The 17,467-nt window shown below is 54.3% G+C and overlaps 1 protein-coding gene across 1 annotated transcript in view; it reads left to right on the forward strand.

The window, feature by feature from the left end:
- RBCK1 (RANBP2-type and C3HC4-type zinc finger containing 1) overlaps nt 1-17,467 on the forward strand; it is a gene marked incomplete in the record, with an annotated part of 94,376 nt that continues 76,909 nt past the window's right edge. Inside the window, 3 exon segments of the mRNA XM_077493493.1 lie at nt 1-251; nt 5,551-5,725; nt 12,821-12,952. Coding sequence (XP_077349619.1) covers nt 72-251; nt 5,551-5,725; nt 12,821-12,952 — 487 coding nt within the window.

Below are 17,467 nucleotides of genomic sequence, written 5' to 3' on the forward strand. Positions count from 1 at the left end.
CGCTGTGTTTCTCCCGGGATCCGGAAGTGTCCGGTCTGTCAACCGATCACAGGGGGCCCCGGAGGACGATAATGGCGGGTGGGGGCCCCTCTCAGCCTCTGCCCACAGTGCTGGTGTCGGTCTTGGCCTGGCGGGAGGGGGCGGGGGACTCTCGGGAGGAACTTCAACTACAACTCAGTGTGGAGCCCGAGAACCCCGGAGACTTCCGCCTGGCTGTGCGCAACCCGGCCCGCGGGCCGAGCCACAACACGGTGAGTTGGGGAGGAGTGTCCTGGGGGCCCCTGTGTCCCTGGTGGTGGGGTGTGCGTGTGTATTCTGGGGGCCCCTGTGTCCCTGGTGGCGGTGGGGGTGTGTCCTGGGGGCCCCTGTGTCCCCGGGTGGTGGTAGCTGGTGTGTGTTCTGGGGCCCCCTGTGTCCCCGGTTGGTGGTGGGGTGTGTGTGTGTGTCCCCTGGGGGCTCCCCTGTTCTAGTGGCAGTGGGGGGGGGGGGGGTGTGTGTGTCCTGGGGTCCCCCCTGTCCCTGGTGGTGTGTGTGTGTCCTGGGGTCCCCCCTGTCCCTGGTGGTGGTGGGGGTGTGTGTGTGTGTCCTGGGATCCCCCCTGTCCCTGGTGGTGGGGGTGTGTGTGTGTGTCCTGGGATCCCCCCTGTCCCTGGTGGTGGGGGTGTGTGTGTGTGTCCTGGGGTCCCCCTGTCCCTGGTGGCGGGGGTGTGTGTGTGTGTGTCCTGGGGTCCCCCCTGTCCCTGGTGGCGGGGGTGTGTGTGTCCTGGGGTCCCCCCTGTCCCTGGTGGCGGGGGTGTGTGTGTGTCCTGGGGTCCCCCCTGTCCCTGGTGGCGGGGGTGTGTGTGTGTCCTGGGGTCCCCCCTGTCCCTGGTGGCGGGGGTGTGTGTGTGTCCTGGGGTCCCCCCTGTCCCTGGTGGCGGGGGTGTGTGTGTGTCCTGGGGTCCCCCCTGTCCCTGGTGGCGGGGGTGTGTGTGTGTGTCCTGGGATCCCCCCTGTCCCTGGTGGTGGGGGTGTGTGTGTGTGTCCTGGGATCCCCCTGTCCCTGGTGGTGGGGGTGTGTGTGTGTGTCCTGGGGTCCCCCCTGTCCCTGGTGGCGGGGGTGTGTGTGTGTGTGTCCTGGGGTCCCCCCTGTCCCTGGTGGCGGGGGTGTGTGTGTCCTGGGGTCTGTCCCTGGTGGCGGGGGTGTGTGTGTGTCCTGGGGTCCCCCCTGTCCCTGGTGGCGGGGGGGTGTGTGTGTCCTGGGGTCCCCCCTGTCCCTGGTGGCGGGGGGGTGTGTGTGTCCTGGGGTCCCCCCTGTCCCTGGTGGCGGGGGTGTGTGTGTGTCCTGGGGTCCCCCCTGTCCCTGGTGGCGGGGGTGTGTGTGTGTCCTGGGGTCCCCCCTGTCCCTGGTGGCGGGGGTGTGTGTGTGTCCTGGGGTCCCCCCTGTCCCTGGTGGCGGGGGTGTGTGTGTGTCCTGGGGTCCCCCCTGTCCCTGGTGGCGGGGGTGTGTGTGTGTCCTGGGGTCCCCCCTGTCCCTGGTGGCGGGGGTGTGTGTCCTGGGGTCCCCCCTGTCCCTGGTGGCGGGGGTGTGTGTGTGTCCTGGGGTCCCCCCTGTCCCTGGTGGCGGGGGTGTGTGTGTGTGTCCTGGGGTCCCCCCTGTCCCTGGTGGCGGTGGGGGGGGTGTGCGTGTCCTGGGGTCCCCCCTGTGGGGGGGGAGGGAAGCGTGGCGTTGTCTCGGCGCGGGGGGAAGCGTGGCGTTGTCTCGGCGGGGGGGGGGAAGCGTGGCGTTGTCTCGGCGGGGGGGGTGAAGTGTGGCGTTGTCTCGGCGGGGGGGGGTGAAGTGTGGCGTTGTCTCGGCGGGGGGGGGGTGAAGTGTGGCGTTGTCTCGGCGGGGGGGGGGTGAAGTGTGGCGTTGTCTCGGCGCGGGGGGGAAGCGTGGCGTTGTCTCGGCGCGGGGGGGAAGCGTGGCGTTGTCTCGGCGCGGGGGGGAAGCGTGGCGTTGTCTCGGCGCGGGGGGGAAGCGTGGCGTTGTCTCGGCGCGGGGGGAAGCGTGGCGTTGTCTCGGCGCGGGGGGGAAGCGTGGCGTTGTCTCGGCGCGGGGGGGAAGCGTGGCGTTGTCTCGGCGCGGGGGGGAAGCGTGGCGTTGTCTCGGCGCGGGGGGGAAGCGTGGCGTTGTCTCGGCGCGGGGGGGAAGCGTGGCGTTGTCTCGGCGCGGGGGGAAGCGTGGCGTTGTCTCGGCGGGGGGAGGAAGCGTGGCGTTGTCTCGGCGGGGGGAGGAAGCGTGGCGTTGTCTCGGCGGGGGGAGGAAGCGTGGCGTTGTCTCGGCAGGGGGCGGGTGAAGCGTGGCGTTGTCTCGGCGGGGGGCGGGTGAAGCGTGGCGTTGTCTCGGCGGGGGGCGGGTGAAGCGTGGCGTTGTCTCGGCGGGGGGCGGGTGAAGCGTGGCGTTGTCTCGGCGGGGGGCGGGTGAAGCGTGGCGTTGTCTCGGCGGGGGGCGGGTGAAGCGTGGCGTTGTCTCGGCGGGGGGCGGGTGAAGCGTGGCGTTGTCTCGGCGGGGGGCGGGTGAAGCGTGGCGTTGTCTCGGCGGGGGGGGGGGGGGGAGCGTGGCGTTGTCTCGGCGGGGGGGGGGGGGAGGGGAGCGTGGCGTTGTCTCGGCGGGGGGGGGAGTGAAGCGTGGCGTTGTCTCGGCGGGGGGGGGGAGTGAAGCGTGGCGTTGTCTCGGCGGGGGGGGGGAGTGAAGCGTGGCGTTGTCTCGGCGGGGGGGGGGGAGTGAAGCGTGGCGTTGTCTCGGCGGGGGGGGGGGGGAGTGAAGCGTGGCGTTGTCTCGGCGGGGGGGGAGTGAAGCGTGGCGTTGTCTCGGCGGGGGGGGGGAGTGAAGCGTGGCGTTGTCTCGGCGGGGGGGGGAGTGAAGCGTGGCGTTGTCTCGGCGGGGGGGGGGGGGGGGAGTGAAGCGTGGCGTTGTCTCGGCGGGGGGGGGGAGTGAAGCGTGGCGTTGTCTCGGCGGGGGGGGGGGGAGTGAAGCGTGGCGTTGTCTCGGCGGGGGGGGGAGTGAAGCGTGGCGTTGTCTCGGCGGGGGGGGGGGGGGGGTGAAGCGTGGCGTTGTCTCGGCGGGGGGGGGAAGCGTGGCGTTGTCTCGGCGGGGGGGGGAAGCGTGGCGTTGTCTCGGCGGGGGGGGGAAGCGTGGCGTTGTCTCGGGGGGGGGGGGAAGCGTGGCGTTGTCTCGGGGGGGGGGGGAAGCGTGGCGTTGTCTCGGCGGGGGGCGGGTGAAGCGTGGCGTTGTCTCGGCGGGGGGCGGGTGAAGCGTGGCGTTGTCTCGGCGGGGGGCGGGTGAAGCGTGGCGTTGTCTCGGCGGGGGGCGGGTGAAGCGTGGCGTTGTCTCGGCGGGGGGCGGGTGAAGCGTGGCGTTGTCTCGGCGGGGGGCGGGTGAAGCGTGGCGTTGTCTCGGCGGGGGGGGAAGCGTGGCGTTGTCTCGGGGGGGGGGGGGGGAAGCGTGGCGTTGTCTCGGGGGGTGAAGCGTGGCGTTGTCTCGGCGGGGGGCGGGTGAAGCGTGGCGTTGTCTCGGCGGGGGGCGGGTGAAGCGTGGCGTTGTCTCGGCGGGGGGCGGGTGAAGCGTGGCGTTGTCTCGGCGGGGGGCGGGTGAAGCGTGGCGTTGTCTCGGCGGGGGGGGGGGGAAGCGTGGCGTTGTCTCGGCGGGGGGGGGGGGAAGCGTGGCGTTGTCTCGGCGGGGGGGGGGGGGGAAGCGTGGCGTTGTCTCGGCGGGGGGGAATCGTGGCGTTGTCTCGGCGGGGGGGAAGCGTGGCGTTGTCTCGGCGGGGGGGAAGCGTGGCGTTGTCTCGGGGGGGGAAGCGTGGCGTTGTCTCGGGGGGGGGGGGGAAGCGTGGCGTTGTCTCGCTCGGCGGGGGGGGGGGGGGGGGGGGAAGCGTGGCGTTGTCTCGGGGGGGGGGAAGCGTGGCGTTGTCTCGGGGGGGGGGGGGAAGCGTGGCGTTGTCTCGGCGGGGGGGGGGGGAAGCGTGGCGTTGTCTCGGCGGGGGGGGGGGAAGCGTGGCGTTGTCTCGGCGGGGGGGGGGGGGGGAAGCGTGGCGTTGTCTCGGCGGGGGGGAATCGTGGCGTTGTCTCGGCGGGGGGGAAGCGTGGCGTTGTCTCGGCGGGGGGGAAGCGTGGCGTTGTCTCGGGGGGGGGAAGCGTGGCGTTGTCTCGGGGGGGGGGGGGGGGAAGCGTGGCGTTGTCTCGCTCGGCGGGGGGGGGGGAAGCGTGGCGTTGTCTCGCTCGGCGGGGGGGGGGGGGGGGAAGCGTGGCGTTGTCTCGGCGGGGGGGGTGTGCGTGGCGTTGTCTCGGCGGGGGGGTGTGCGTGGCGTTGTCTCGGCGGGGGGGGTGTGCGTGGCGTTGTCTCGGCGGGGGGGGAAGCGTGGCGTTGTCTCGGCGGGGGGGAAGCGTGGCGTTGTCTCGGCGGGGGGGGTGTGCGTGGCGTTGTCTCGGCGGGGGGGGTGTGCGTGGCGTTGTCTCGGCGGGGGGGGGGAAGCGTGGCGTTGTCTCGGCGGGGGGGGGGGAAGCGTGGCGTTGTCTCGGCGGGGGGGGGGGGAAGCGTGGCGTTGTCTCGGCGGGGGGGAAGCGTGGCGTTGTCTCGGCGGGGGGGGGAGCGTGGCGTTGTCTCGGCGGGGGGGGGGGGGGGGGTGAAGCGTGGCGTTGTCTCGGCGGGGGGGGGAGCGTGGCGTTGTCTCGGCGGGGGGGGGGGGGTGCGTGGCGTTGTCTCGGCGGGGGGGGGGGTGCGTGGCGTTGTCTCGGCGGGGGGGGGGGGTGCGTGGCGTTGTCTCGGCGGGGGGGGGTGTGCGTGGCGTTGTCTCGGCGGGGGGTGTGTGCGTGGCGTTGTCTCGGCGGGGGGGGTGTGCGTGGCGTTGTCTCGGCGGGGGGGGGGGGTGCGTGGCGTTGTCTCGGCGGGGGGGGGGGGGGGTGCGTGGCGTTGTCTCGGCGGGGGGGGGGGGGAGCGTGGCGTTGTCTCGGCGGGGGGGGGAGCGTGGCGTTGTCTCGGCGGGGGGGGGGGGGGGAGCGTGTCGTTGTCACGGCTTCCATTGTGCTGTGTATGTTCCTGTTGCGAGGATCTCTTCTCACTTCCTGTAATCTCTCCTCCAGGGACACAGGCAGCTGATCACACCATGTTCCCTTCCCCCACCTCACCCAAAACATGAAAGATGAAGTTCCTTTTTGAATAGAAGTTCTGTTCTCGGGGGCGGCCATGTTTGTGGTGGGGGGGAAGCTGCGGTAGAGCTCTCTTCTGCTTTCTCTTCCTCCTCACTGCTTCTCTTCTCGGGGTCACCCAGGTGTTTCCACCAGCAGTTATAGGTGGAGTTTCAGCTTGTTATACAGATTGCCTTCATGTGAGATCTCCCTGCTGTAATTCCCGGCTCTGCTCCTGCATACCTGGGAGTTTTAGGCACCCCTCCCCCATTTTTGGGTGTCCTATTCCATTCGGTGCACAGATCTCACCCATAGTCTCTGAGGGATAGAAGAGTCTCCGGCATCCACCAAACACTGAGGTTCTGGTTCTGGGTGGAATTGACGTCTCTTGTTCTCTTGCAGATTGTGGGGGAGTTCCGGCTAAGAGATGTCACGTATGATCGGAGGACCCCGCTGTGTCACCATCTGACCGTCCTGGAAGATCCCTCTACCTGCATGACCTTTAACTTCGATGATGAGCGGGAGGCCCAGAAGTTTTGGACGGTGGTGAGCAGCTCCCTCAGAGAGGCCCAGAAGGGTGAGTGCTCTGAGGGAGGCCGGGGATGGTTATAGAGGAGGGTGAGCCTTCCAAGGATAATGGGGGAGGGAAGGGTGAGTATTCCAGGATGGCCAGGGGTGATGAGTAAAGGAGTGCGAGTCCTCCAGGAGATGACGATGGGGAAAGGTGACACTTTCAGGATGGGTAAGGATGGTGAGAGGTTAGGGCGAATCCTCTGAAGAAAGCTGGGGATTATGATGATAGTAAGTCTGCCAGGGGGAGTTCAAAGATGAGGATAGAGCAGTGCGAGTTCTCCCAGGGAGGCCAAGGATGACCATAGGGCAAGGTGAGTCCTCTTGGGAAGGCCAAGGATGATGTTTGGGAAGGGTAAGCCCTCTGGGGGGAGGCCAGGTATAATTATACGGCCAAGAATGATAGTGGAGGGTGAGCATTCTGCGGGAGTTGAAGTGTTATGATGATAGTGGAGGGAAAAGTGAGTCCTCTGGGAGAGGCCAAAGAGAACGATAGAGGAGTATAAATCCCCCAACGGGAGGCCAAGGATGATGATAGAGTATTCAATTAGAGGTCAAGGTTGATGGAGGAGACCAGGAATGGTAATAGATGAGGGGGAGGCCAAGGATGAGAATAGAGGAGCGTGAGTCAACATACAGGGATATACAATGTAATACTGACATATAATCACACACATAGGTTGGATTTGTAGACTTGTGTCTTTTTTTTTTTTTTTTTCAACCTCACCTACTATGTAACTATGAGTCCTCTCCAGGGAGGCTGAGGATGATGATAGGGGAAGGTGAGTCCTCTGGGGGAGGCCGGAGATAATTATAGGTAAGGCGAGTCCTTCAGGGAGACCAAGGATGATGACGATAGGAGAGGGGAAGGTGAGTCTACCTGGGAATGACAAAGATGAATATAGAGGAGCCTGAATCCTCCAGGGGAGGCCAAAGATGATGTTGGGGGTAGGATGAGCTCTCTGAGGGAGGCCGGGGATAATTATGAAGCCAAATATGATAGCGGAGAGTGAGAATTCTGTGGGAGGCAAAGGGGGATGATGATGATGATGATGGGGGAAAGAAATGTGAGATGATAGAGGAGTATGAATCCTTCAGGAGAGGCAAAGGATGATGATTGCAGAGGGTGAGTATTCCTTAAAAGGTCAAGGTTGGTAGGGGAGGCCAAGGATGATGGGAGAGGGAAGAGCGGGTCCTTTAGGGAAGCCAAGAATGATGGTAGTGAAGGGTGAGTATTAAATGGGAGGCCAAGAATGATAGGAGAGGGAAGAGCTAGTCCTTTAGGGAGGCCAAGCATGATGATGGTGAAGGGTGAGTATTCCATGGGAGGCCAAGGATGATGATAGGAGAAGGAAGGGTGGGTCCTTTAGGGAGCCCAAGCCTGATGATAGTGAAAGGTGAGTATTTAATGGGGGGGGGAGATAGTGAGTCCTTTAGGGAGGCCAAGCATGATGGTGAAGGGTGAGTATTCCATGGGAGGCCAAGGATGATGATAGGAGAGAGGGAAGTGCAAGTCCTTTAGGGATGCCAAGGATGATGATGGTGAAGGGTGAGTATTCCATGGGAGGCCAAGCATGATGATGGGGGAGGGAAGAGTGAGCCCTTTAGGGAGGCTAAGCATGATGGTGAAGGGTGAGTATTTCATGGGAGGCCAAGGATGATGATAGGAGAGGGAAGGGTGAGTCCTCGAGGAAGGTCAGGGATGGTATTAGGGGAGAGTGAGTCCTCTGGAGGAGGACACTGATCGAAGTCCTATAGCGGTATAGATAAGGGTGAGTTCTCTGTGGGCGAAGAGAGGAAAAGGAAGGCTAAGCTTCTGGGGGAGGCCGGGGATGTTGATTGGGAAAGGAAGAGTAGGTTGTCCGGAGATTAGGACAGGGAAGAGGGGAGTGCTCCATGGAGTCTGGGGATGATGATGACGACACAGGAGATGGAGGTAATAGAGAACTTGTCATTGGAATTATTGTACCCCTAGACTTCTGTGCCAGCTGTCCAATAGGAAATTCTCAGAGCAAGGCAGGGGGGGGGGGGGATGCCTGTGACTTGGCTTCAAGCTCTGTACAGATTCCTGGAGAGACAAGGGAGTGCCTTTCCTGGCTCTGGTCATGTGACACGTCCGTTCTTCTGTCTCCCCTCTTGAAAGCTACAGACAAATTTTGTGAAAATGCCTAGAACTGATAACCAATGAAAAAGGAAAGTTGGGACTTTAAATGAAGCACTTCGGTGGGGAAAGGGGCGCCTATATTTGGTCGGTACAAAGGAGGGGGGGGGAGTTTGGGAATTTAGATGAGGCACAAAAAGTAACCGGATGTAGAAAAGTCATTTATTTAACCTCCCCGGCGGTATGATTAGTTCTGGATTTAGGTGCTGAAAGCGGTACAATTATTTTGCATGGGAATTTGGCATTTTATGTTGTAGTCCTGTAATTCTTAGGAATAACTCTCTTAAATCTGTTCAAACCAGAGTCTAGCACACATCCCGGGTATGATAAAGTTCATAATATAATAAAAAAAAATATTCAATAATGTAATCAAATCCTAAAACACTGAAAAAGGGACACTTTCTGGTTGCTATGGACAATCTCCAAATTCCAGGCAGAAAAAACTGTATTTATAATATAAAAGTGCATGCAGGGCACTGCACAGACCACTAGGGACAAAGGGGGGGGGGGGGGGGGGGGGGTGTAATTTTTTTTTATACAGTACTGTAATCTGTAAGATTACAGTACTGTGTGTTTTGTGTATTTTTACATTTTTGAATTTGGCGCCGATCTCCGCTCCCATGCGCCGTAACGTTGCAGGGAACGGAGCTTGGCGGCATTCGGCACTGTGTGAATGGAGCGGAGGACGGCTCGATCACACAGCGCGGAGGACATCGCTGGATCCAGGGGACAAGGTAAGTAACTTCTCCCTGTATCCAGCGATGCGATCCCGAGTCTGGCTCAGGGTTACCGCTTATGTTGCTAAAATCCCAACCCGAGCCAGACTCGGAATTACCGCTAGGGAGGGTAACAACCATAGACATGACATTATGTAGCCGAAATAGGTATTGCAGTAAAGGTTGTAGTGGTATAAAGTCAGATACAACAAAAGGTAAACATCAAACCATAGAAAGACGTGTGGTACCATTGCCGATATTGCTCCAAATTCAAATAAAACATAGTAACTGTGTGACGCTTGCGCCGCAGTTTTGGCTTGTGTTTTATCGCCATTGTGGGTGGCGGATCCTGCTGGGGCGGAAGTGGTCCTCCAATTATACCATGCCAGTGGGACGCTGGTGGGTGGACCCCCCCCCCCCCGGGGCGGATAGTCTGCCTACAAATATCCCCACTTGGATTGGCTGTCTCAGCTGTGGGTGGTTGCAGCTCTCTACACCAGTGATTCTCAACTAGGGTTCCTCCAGAGGTTGTAGGGGTTCCTTCAGCATTGGGCAATTTTTGCCTCTTAGATAAGTTCCCACTCACACCATTGATCTTTTTAGCTGTAAGGAGGTAATTCTTCCCAATGACCACAAGTGTAAGGACCATTCTTCCCACTGACCACAAGTGTAAGGACCATTCTTCCCACTGACCACAAGTGTAAGGACCATTCTTCCCACTGACCATCACACTAATGTATCATGAGTTGTAGATTTCTAATTTTTAGAAGGGGGTTCCCCGAGACCGGAGAACTATTTCAAGGGTTCCTCTGCGTGGAGAAAGCCTGCTCTACACTCTCGTATTGGAATCGCACAGGTACTTTTTCTCACATTCTGTGGTGCTATAACTGTTTTGTCTCCACACTATTACTTTATCTCCCAGTCATTCTGGGATGTTATACACATTCGCCTCTCCTCCACCTTTCCAATCCCCCTGCAACTTGGCTATGTTGCTCACCCTATGGCTAGTACACACACCCACCACTTTCCTTCAATGCCTGTTTCCAAGTGGTTGTCACCATTCACTTCCTATCTACACCTCTATGGTTATCTACCATGTATTTACTTCTATTTTTCAGACACCTTGGAGTCTACATTAGATATCACCAGCCACGACAACATGAACTACCTTATGTAATAAAATGATATCCCTGCACCAACCAGGTAGATACAGCGAGTACTGCTGCAAACCCTGAGGAACATGTCAGAACCCAGGTATTATAGATAAAATAAAGATAGTGCTGCGCTGGGCATAAATTATGTGCATACATTTTATATTGGATAAAGTGCTCTGTATTAGAGACGCTAAAAAGAGGCAATTCTTGTGGTATATAAACGCATATATTCATCTTACCTTCTGTTAACTTTTATATCACACATTATTCTTCTTCAAATAAAAACAGTAGTAAAATATTGTGATGAAATATCCAAAATAAAAAGTCCTTTTTATAAGGGAATAAAAATAAATGAAATGTGTCCGTGGAAAAGTCCCTTTTTTAAAACATAAAGTGCAGCATATATGGTGACTGTATATCAGTGAACAGGAGTAAAGTGCTGGTGACCACTTTCTGCAATGTAGTGCTGGTGATAGGTGGCTTCTTGTCCTCCTGTGATGGCGTGATATATGGGTGTCCCCTTACCTTACTACTGTAAGGTAACAGCATGTAAGTATGCCTTTGATATGGAACCGTTTCGTGTCCCCTGGCGGCACAGTGGTGTAGTGGTTAGCACTCTTGCCTAGCAGTAAAACGGGGTCACTGGTTTGAATCCCAACACGACACTACCTGCCTGGATTTTGCATGTTCTCCCTGTGTCTGTGTGGGTTTCCTCCAGGTACTCTGGTTTCCTCCCACACTCCAAAGACATGCAGGTAGGTTAATTGGCTTCTGTCCAAAATTGGCCCCTAGTATATGAATGGGAACCTTGGATTGTGGGCTCCTTGAGGGTAGGGACTGATGTGAGTGTGCAATGTACAGGGATGGGGACAATTATAGACACTCGCTCAGGTTGAACTGGAAGGACTGGTGTCTTTATTCAACCTTACTATGTAAACGTCCCAATCTGGCGTCTCCGGCTCTGCTGGTGTACATTTCCTGTTTTTGCAGTCGGCGTCCCCTCTTAACTCCCTGGTATGTCTGGAACGGGTGAACCCTCGCAAATAAGGCATGGGGGGGGGGGGTGTAAGGAACAGGAGGGATGCTCGATAGTGTAGTCATTTAGAAAAAGTATTTATTGGTAACAACAAAGTAAAAGACAGGTACTCACATTATTAAGTATCAAACTGGCAACAAAAAACAAGCAGCGAGTTCGCCCACGTCACTTCCGGTATCTAGTGTTCCTGACGCATGTTCGTCAGAGTCACGTTTTACTTTGTTGTTAGTGTAGTAGTTTTGAAAAAAAGTATTTATTGGAAACAAAGTAAAATGTGACTCTGACAAAAACGCGTTGGGAAGTGACGTGGGCGAGCTCGCTGTTTGTTTTTTGTTGCCAGTTTGATACTTAATAATGTGAATACCTGTCTTTTACTTTGTTGTTACCAATAAATACTTTTTTTTGCTAAATGACTACACTATCGAGCATCCCTCCTGTTCCTTACGTTCCCCTATGCATTATTTGCGAGGTTCACCCATTCCAGGCATACCAGGGAGATAGAGGAAGTAAACCCATCAGGTAAAGCAGCATAGTAGCCCATTATGTGTCAGCGATGTTACCGCTGTCCCCTGTAGTCTGGCGCATCCATCTTATTCCGGGTATCACTGCTCCGGCCACTTGCAGCGCCAGAGCAGCGATTACATGCTGCTAACGGCGATAGTGTGCCTGCGCGCCGCTATCTACGGCGCATGCGCCGTAGACAGCTGTCACTGTCTTTTAGTAAATATTTCCTAAACCGTGTAGGTTTAGGAGATATTTCTTGGACTTACAGTTAAGCCTTAATCTAGGCTTACCTGTAGGTCAAAGTGGTTTGTAAGGGTTTACAACCACTTTAAGAGGGGACGATTTCAAACAGGAAACATACACCAGCAGAGCCGGAGACTCCAGATTGGGACGTTTCCCAGGGGGACACTTCCATATGAGAGATATATTTACATGCTGTTCTCTTACAGCAGTAAGGTAAGGGGACACCCATATATCACGCTATCACAGAGGACAAGAAGCCACCTATCACCAGCACTACATTGCAGAAAGTGGTCACCAGCACTTTACTCCTGTTCACTGATATACAGTCATCATATATGCTGCACTTTGTTTTAAAAAGGACTTTTTCACAGACGCATTTAATTTTTATTCACTTATAAAAAGGACTTGTATTTTGGATATTTCATCACAATATTTTACTAATTTTTATTTGAAGAAGAATAATGTGTGATGGATTCATCTTACCTTGTGTTCGTTTTTATAAGTGTTTATATAGCACAACAATTGCCTCATTTTTTTTTTTTTTTTTTTGTGTTTCTAATACAGAGCACTTTTGCACTTTATCTCGTATAAATGTATGCATATAATTTATGTACAGCGCAGCACTATCTTTATTTTATTTAAGATGAAGTACCTTGTCCTGGTGGGGGGTTGTGGTCTGTCCTGGGGGCCCTTCCCACCTCTTCAGCTCCCAGTGGAGACATTCGTGATACTCCTTGGCCTCTCGGTATTCTGCTGTGACATGGCGAGTCCTCAAGTGAGTAGGGGGATGAACCCCCCCCCCCCCCTTATTTTTTTATTTGCTCCTTTCCCCTTGACCTTTCCTGTTATGGGGATATTCAATGTTCTATATCATTCTTTCAAAAGAACTGTCATACACATCGGCTCCTGACGAGGTGTTACTTATCTCCCGAAACTCGTAGAGGTTACAAAGACGCATACCCTAATGACTATATCTGTGAGGACATTCATTCCTTGTTGATGTTTTATTTGAATTTGTACATCATGGAGCAATATCGACAACATTACCACATGTCTTTCTATGATTGATGTTACCCTTTGTTGTATCTGATTTTATGTAACTAAAATCTTTACTGCAATACCTATTTTGGCTATATGATGTCATGTCTATGGTTGTTAAATTACTTTTCTACATCCGGATCCTTTTTGTGCCTCATCTAAAGTCCCACCCCCCCCCCCCCCCCTTTGTATCTTAATAAGCAACGAAGTTTGATCAGTCTGTATTTATTGGAGTATTTTCCTTTCACAGCTGTAAAAAGTCAGACGGATTTGTCCGGAAGGAAGCCGCTGATACCCACCAAACCCAGGAGCCCCCCGAATGTTGAACCCATCTCACCAGAGGCTGATCCCCCTTCCCTGATGGGCAACCTGTGCACTAAGGGTAAGTGGAGACCCTTTGCGCCAGTCTGAATGCTGCACTGTGCCAGGTGTATGTTGCAGTGCGTTCCTGGGGTAGAAAAACCTTCTGACCCTTCCCAGTAAAGTCTGAAGGGTGTGGAGGGGTGGTGTTATCTGGCATACGGCAGGTGTGAGTGGTGGGGTTATCTGGCATTTTGAAGGGTTTGAGGGGCGGGGTTGTCTGGCGTCCTGAGGGGCGGGGTTGTCTGGCATCTGCCGGGTGTGGAGTGGCGGGTTGTGTCGATGGGTGTGGAGGGGCGGGGTTGTCTGGTTACCACTTTAGATTTACAGAGGAGGTTTGGTGCTAGAATTACTACCCATCATTTAATGTTGGCGGAGATACCTCACATGTGTGGTTTGATTCCTGTTTGCATGCGTGCGGGACCGACGCATGTGTTTGCCTTTGTACACGAGCACGGGTGCACTTTCCTTTTTTCCCTTTTTGTTCCTTTTTTTTTATTATTTTTATTTTTTTTATCGATTTTATTGCTGTCACATGGAATGTAAACATCCCCAGCAATAATCTTTATGGAGAGATCCAGTGTACCTTACGGCTTCACGCCGGGAACCCTACTGCGCATGCGTGAGGCTCCACTCCTCTCTCCCTCCGGGGTAGGAGGAGGGAGCCTGGGCGGTGAGGTCAATACCCGCAGCTGAGGATGAGCAAATGATATCACCTGTGATGTATTTCAGTTATCTTGCAAACCTGGCCTGTTAGTGGGTCCTGAGGACAGCAGTTGAGAACCACTGATCTAAACGAATGGAACGTCCGGTTCTGCCCCTTCCACACGCCATCCAAAGGGGGGGGGGGGACACCTTTTGCTTCTAAGACACCTTAAAGCGTTTTTGTAACCCCCCCCCCCCCCCCCAAAAGGGTCCTGTTCCTTTCCCTCCTGTAAACTGACCATGGGTTATCATGGCTGCTGAGCCCTGCAACCATGGACAGTTTGTGTCTGTCATCCGCTCTTTCCTCTGTCCTAACACCCCCCCCCTTCCTGCCTGTCGGCTCCCATTACTCCCCAGCCCCCCCTCCTGCTGGTAAAATAACTGAGCTTGTGTGCTACAATCCCCTCTGTTATAGTAACTGATGTGCCCCAGTGTATTTTTATTTATTTTTTAATTGGAAAAAAAAAAAAACTTTATTGAGAAATATATGCATGGTACATACATGAAGTATTAATAAACTGATACAAAATAAAGTACATACAAAAGCATGGCGTTCTTGGTTGTTTGACATAGTAGACTCATAAAGTCTCATATACCAGATGTGTTTAAGACAAGAAGACACCAAGAGAGACCGCGGGCTACGTAGTCTCACTGTGAAACATAGAGGAGGATGTCAGGTCAAGTACACGTTTCCCCATCTGCCAACCATCTATCCATACTTTGTCATATATGAGAGGACGGCCTCTGTGTGTATAAATCTGTTTTTTGTATGGAAGGGTCAGGGTGTCATTTAATCTCCTTTTTTCCAGCTCTGAAGTATAGGGGGCAGGGCCTGCATCCATGTCGGAGCTACGGTTTTCCTGGCCAGGAAGATTGTCTCATGCAAAAGGTGGCACAAGGGACTTGTCTATATTTTGGGTCTGGCAATTGTCCGAGTAAGCATAGTTTTGGCTCTAGAGTGATTTGGTGGAGTCCATTTTGATCATGGAGGAAAAGCGGATCACTTGGGTCCAGAATGTTTGGATAGCCGGGCAGTTCCAAAGTAAATGATAGAAAGATCCAAGCGTCTTGTCGCATAACGGGCACCCTGGGTTATGGGTAGGCTGAAAACGGGCAATTCTCTGGGACGTTAACCACTTCAGCCCCGGAAAACGTGACTGCTAAATGGCCAGGCCATTTTTTTGCGATTCAGCACTGCGTCGCTTTAAGTGACCATTGCACGGTCGTGTGCCATTGCACCCAAACAAAATTGACGTCACTCCCCCCACCAAATAGTTTTCTTTTGGTGTTATTTGATCACCTTATGCGGTTTTTATTTTTTGCACTATAAACAAATGAATAGTGTCAGTTTAAAAAAAAAAACAAAAAAACACAATACTTTTTGCTATAATAAATATCCTTTTTTTTTTTTTTTTGCAATTTTTTTTTTTCGGTTTAGGCCGATATGTATTCTACATATTTTTGGTAAAAGAAAATCTCAATAAGCATATATTGACTGGTTTGCGGAAGTTATAGAGCAGTGATGGCGAACCCATGGCACGCGTGCCGCTGCCGGCACGCCGAGCCCTCTTTGTGGGCACGCCATGAAAGGAGAGCCATTAAATGAGAAAAGCACACAGTGAAAGCATAATCGTCCGCACCGCAAACTACATCTCCCAGAGTTCTGTGGGCGTGACAAAGAATAAGTGCCCAGGGGTGACGTGCGCACGCTAATCCAATCATAGAGGCTGTCTCATCCACACCGCACCCACCATCAAACAAATCGGCGCTGACGCGCTGGGCGTGACTGGGAGAACATGCGGCTGGGATCAGAGGAGACTTGTGGGCGGGAATGAGCTGCCGGAGAGACTGGAGAAAGGCAAGATCAATGTGGAGTGGATCCATTATTTCCCTGCATCTAAACATTTCTAAAGTAAGCCTTTCACTGTTAAAGTTTATTGCTTGTTTAACGGTATGTAACAATCTACAAAAAACTAATACAAACCAACTCACTACAATGCTGACATTGTGCTCTGTACAGTTACAGATTTTACTTAATTTTGCAAAATAAAGGTGTTAATTCGGTGGGTGCATGTGTCAGGTAGGTGAGTGCATGTGTCGGGTAGGTGAGTGCATGTGTCGGGTAGGTGAGTGCATGTGTCGGGTAGGTGAGTGCATGTGTCGGGTAGGTGAGTGCATGTGTCGGGTAGGTGAGTGCATGTGTCGGGTAGGTGAGTGCAATGTGTCGGGTAGGTGAGTGCAATGTGTCGGGTAGGTGAGTGCAATGTGTCGGGTAGGTGAGTGCAATGTGTCGGGTAGGTGAGTGCAATGTGTCGGGTAGGTGAGTGCAATGTGTCGGGTAGGTGAGTGCAATGTGTCGGGTAGGTGAGTGCAATGTGTCGGGTAGGTGAGTGCAATGTGTCGGGTAGGTGAGGGTAATGGTCAGGTAGGTGAGTGCATTATGAGCACAACGCATTGCTGATCCCTGCATTCTGAGCGAATCTGCTAGAATTGTAGGTTTTTGGTCCCTTAGGATTTATTCAGAGGGATGATCAGTCCCATCCTCTGTACAGAGCCGCTGGCAGGTTTAATTCTGTGTTGGCACTTTGAAAGAAATAAGTTGGTTTTGCATTGCGGTTTGGGCACTCGGGCTCAAAAAGGTTCGCCATCACTGTTATAGAGTCTACTAAACAGGGAAAAGATTTATGGCTTTTTATTTTTTTTATTTGTTTACTAGTAATGGCGCGATCTGCGATTTTTATCAGGACTGTGACATTATAGCGGACACATCGGACACTACAAAATAAGGGGATAGTTTTATAGCATTATTATTATTATTATTATTATTATTATTATTATATTTTTTTTTTATTTTTTTTTTTCTAGTAACGGCGGTGATCTGAAACTTTTTATTGGGACTGTGACGACATGGCGGACACATCGGACACTCTTGACACATTTTTGGGACCATTGACATTCATACAGCAACCAATGCTATAAAAATGCATTCATTACTGTAAAAATGTCACTGGCAGGGAAGGGGTTAACACTAGGGGGCGATCAAGGGGTTAACTGTGTTCCGTGTGTGTGTGTGTGTTTCTAACTGTAGGGGGAGGGGACTGAACTAGGGAGGGGGACAGATCGTGGTTCCTAGCTAATAGGAACTCAAGATCTCTCTCGCCTCTCCGCACAACAGGGATTTGTGTGTTTACACACACACTTCCCTGTTCTGCCTCTCATGCCCACAATCGCTCGTGGCCGGTGGTCATCGTGACCGTCGGCCACGAGCATCGGCACCCCTGCTGTACAGCAGGCATGCTCTTGCTATTCCGATAGCCAACGTATAGCAATGCCGGCTAACGGGATCGTGCCAACCTGCCACAGTATGATGGTGGCTGGTCGGCAAGGGGTTAAATACATCCTTTGTATAATCTATATTTATGTTAAGCGGTCGGAAAGCTTAAGGGATACAGTTTTTTACATCCTCCTCGTCTTCTATCGCTCCAAAGTCCCTTTCCCATCTAGTTTTAGCTTTATAGGCTAGGGTTGGGGTGCTAGGGAGGCGAACGGCAGAGTACAGAGCGGAGATTAGCTTGGATGGTTCCGCTCCCAGCACAGTTTCCACTATGGAAGGAGTTCTCAGAGAAGGGTTTGGGGTAGAGAACTGGGCTTGCATGGCATGGCGGAGTTGAAGATATCTAAACAGACAAGTGTCCCCTGGGTCTCGACTGAAAGTTTTGATCCTTGGATATTTCAATTGAGCAGGAGCCACTTCTGCACTAGGATGTATGTTTGTTCTTTTCTGGTGGACGTTCTACAGCTGTATGTCACTAATGATGGAAACAGCCCAATT

Source organism: Lithobates pipiens, unplaced genomic scaffold (genome assembly GCF_037356315.1).
Source record: "Lithobates pipiens isolate NorthernLeopardFrog02 unplaced genomic scaffold, aLitPip1_a1.2 Scaffold_19, whole genome shotgun sequence".
NCBI lineage: Eukaryota > Metazoa > Chordata > Amphibia > Anura > Ranidae > Lithobates > Lithobates pipiens.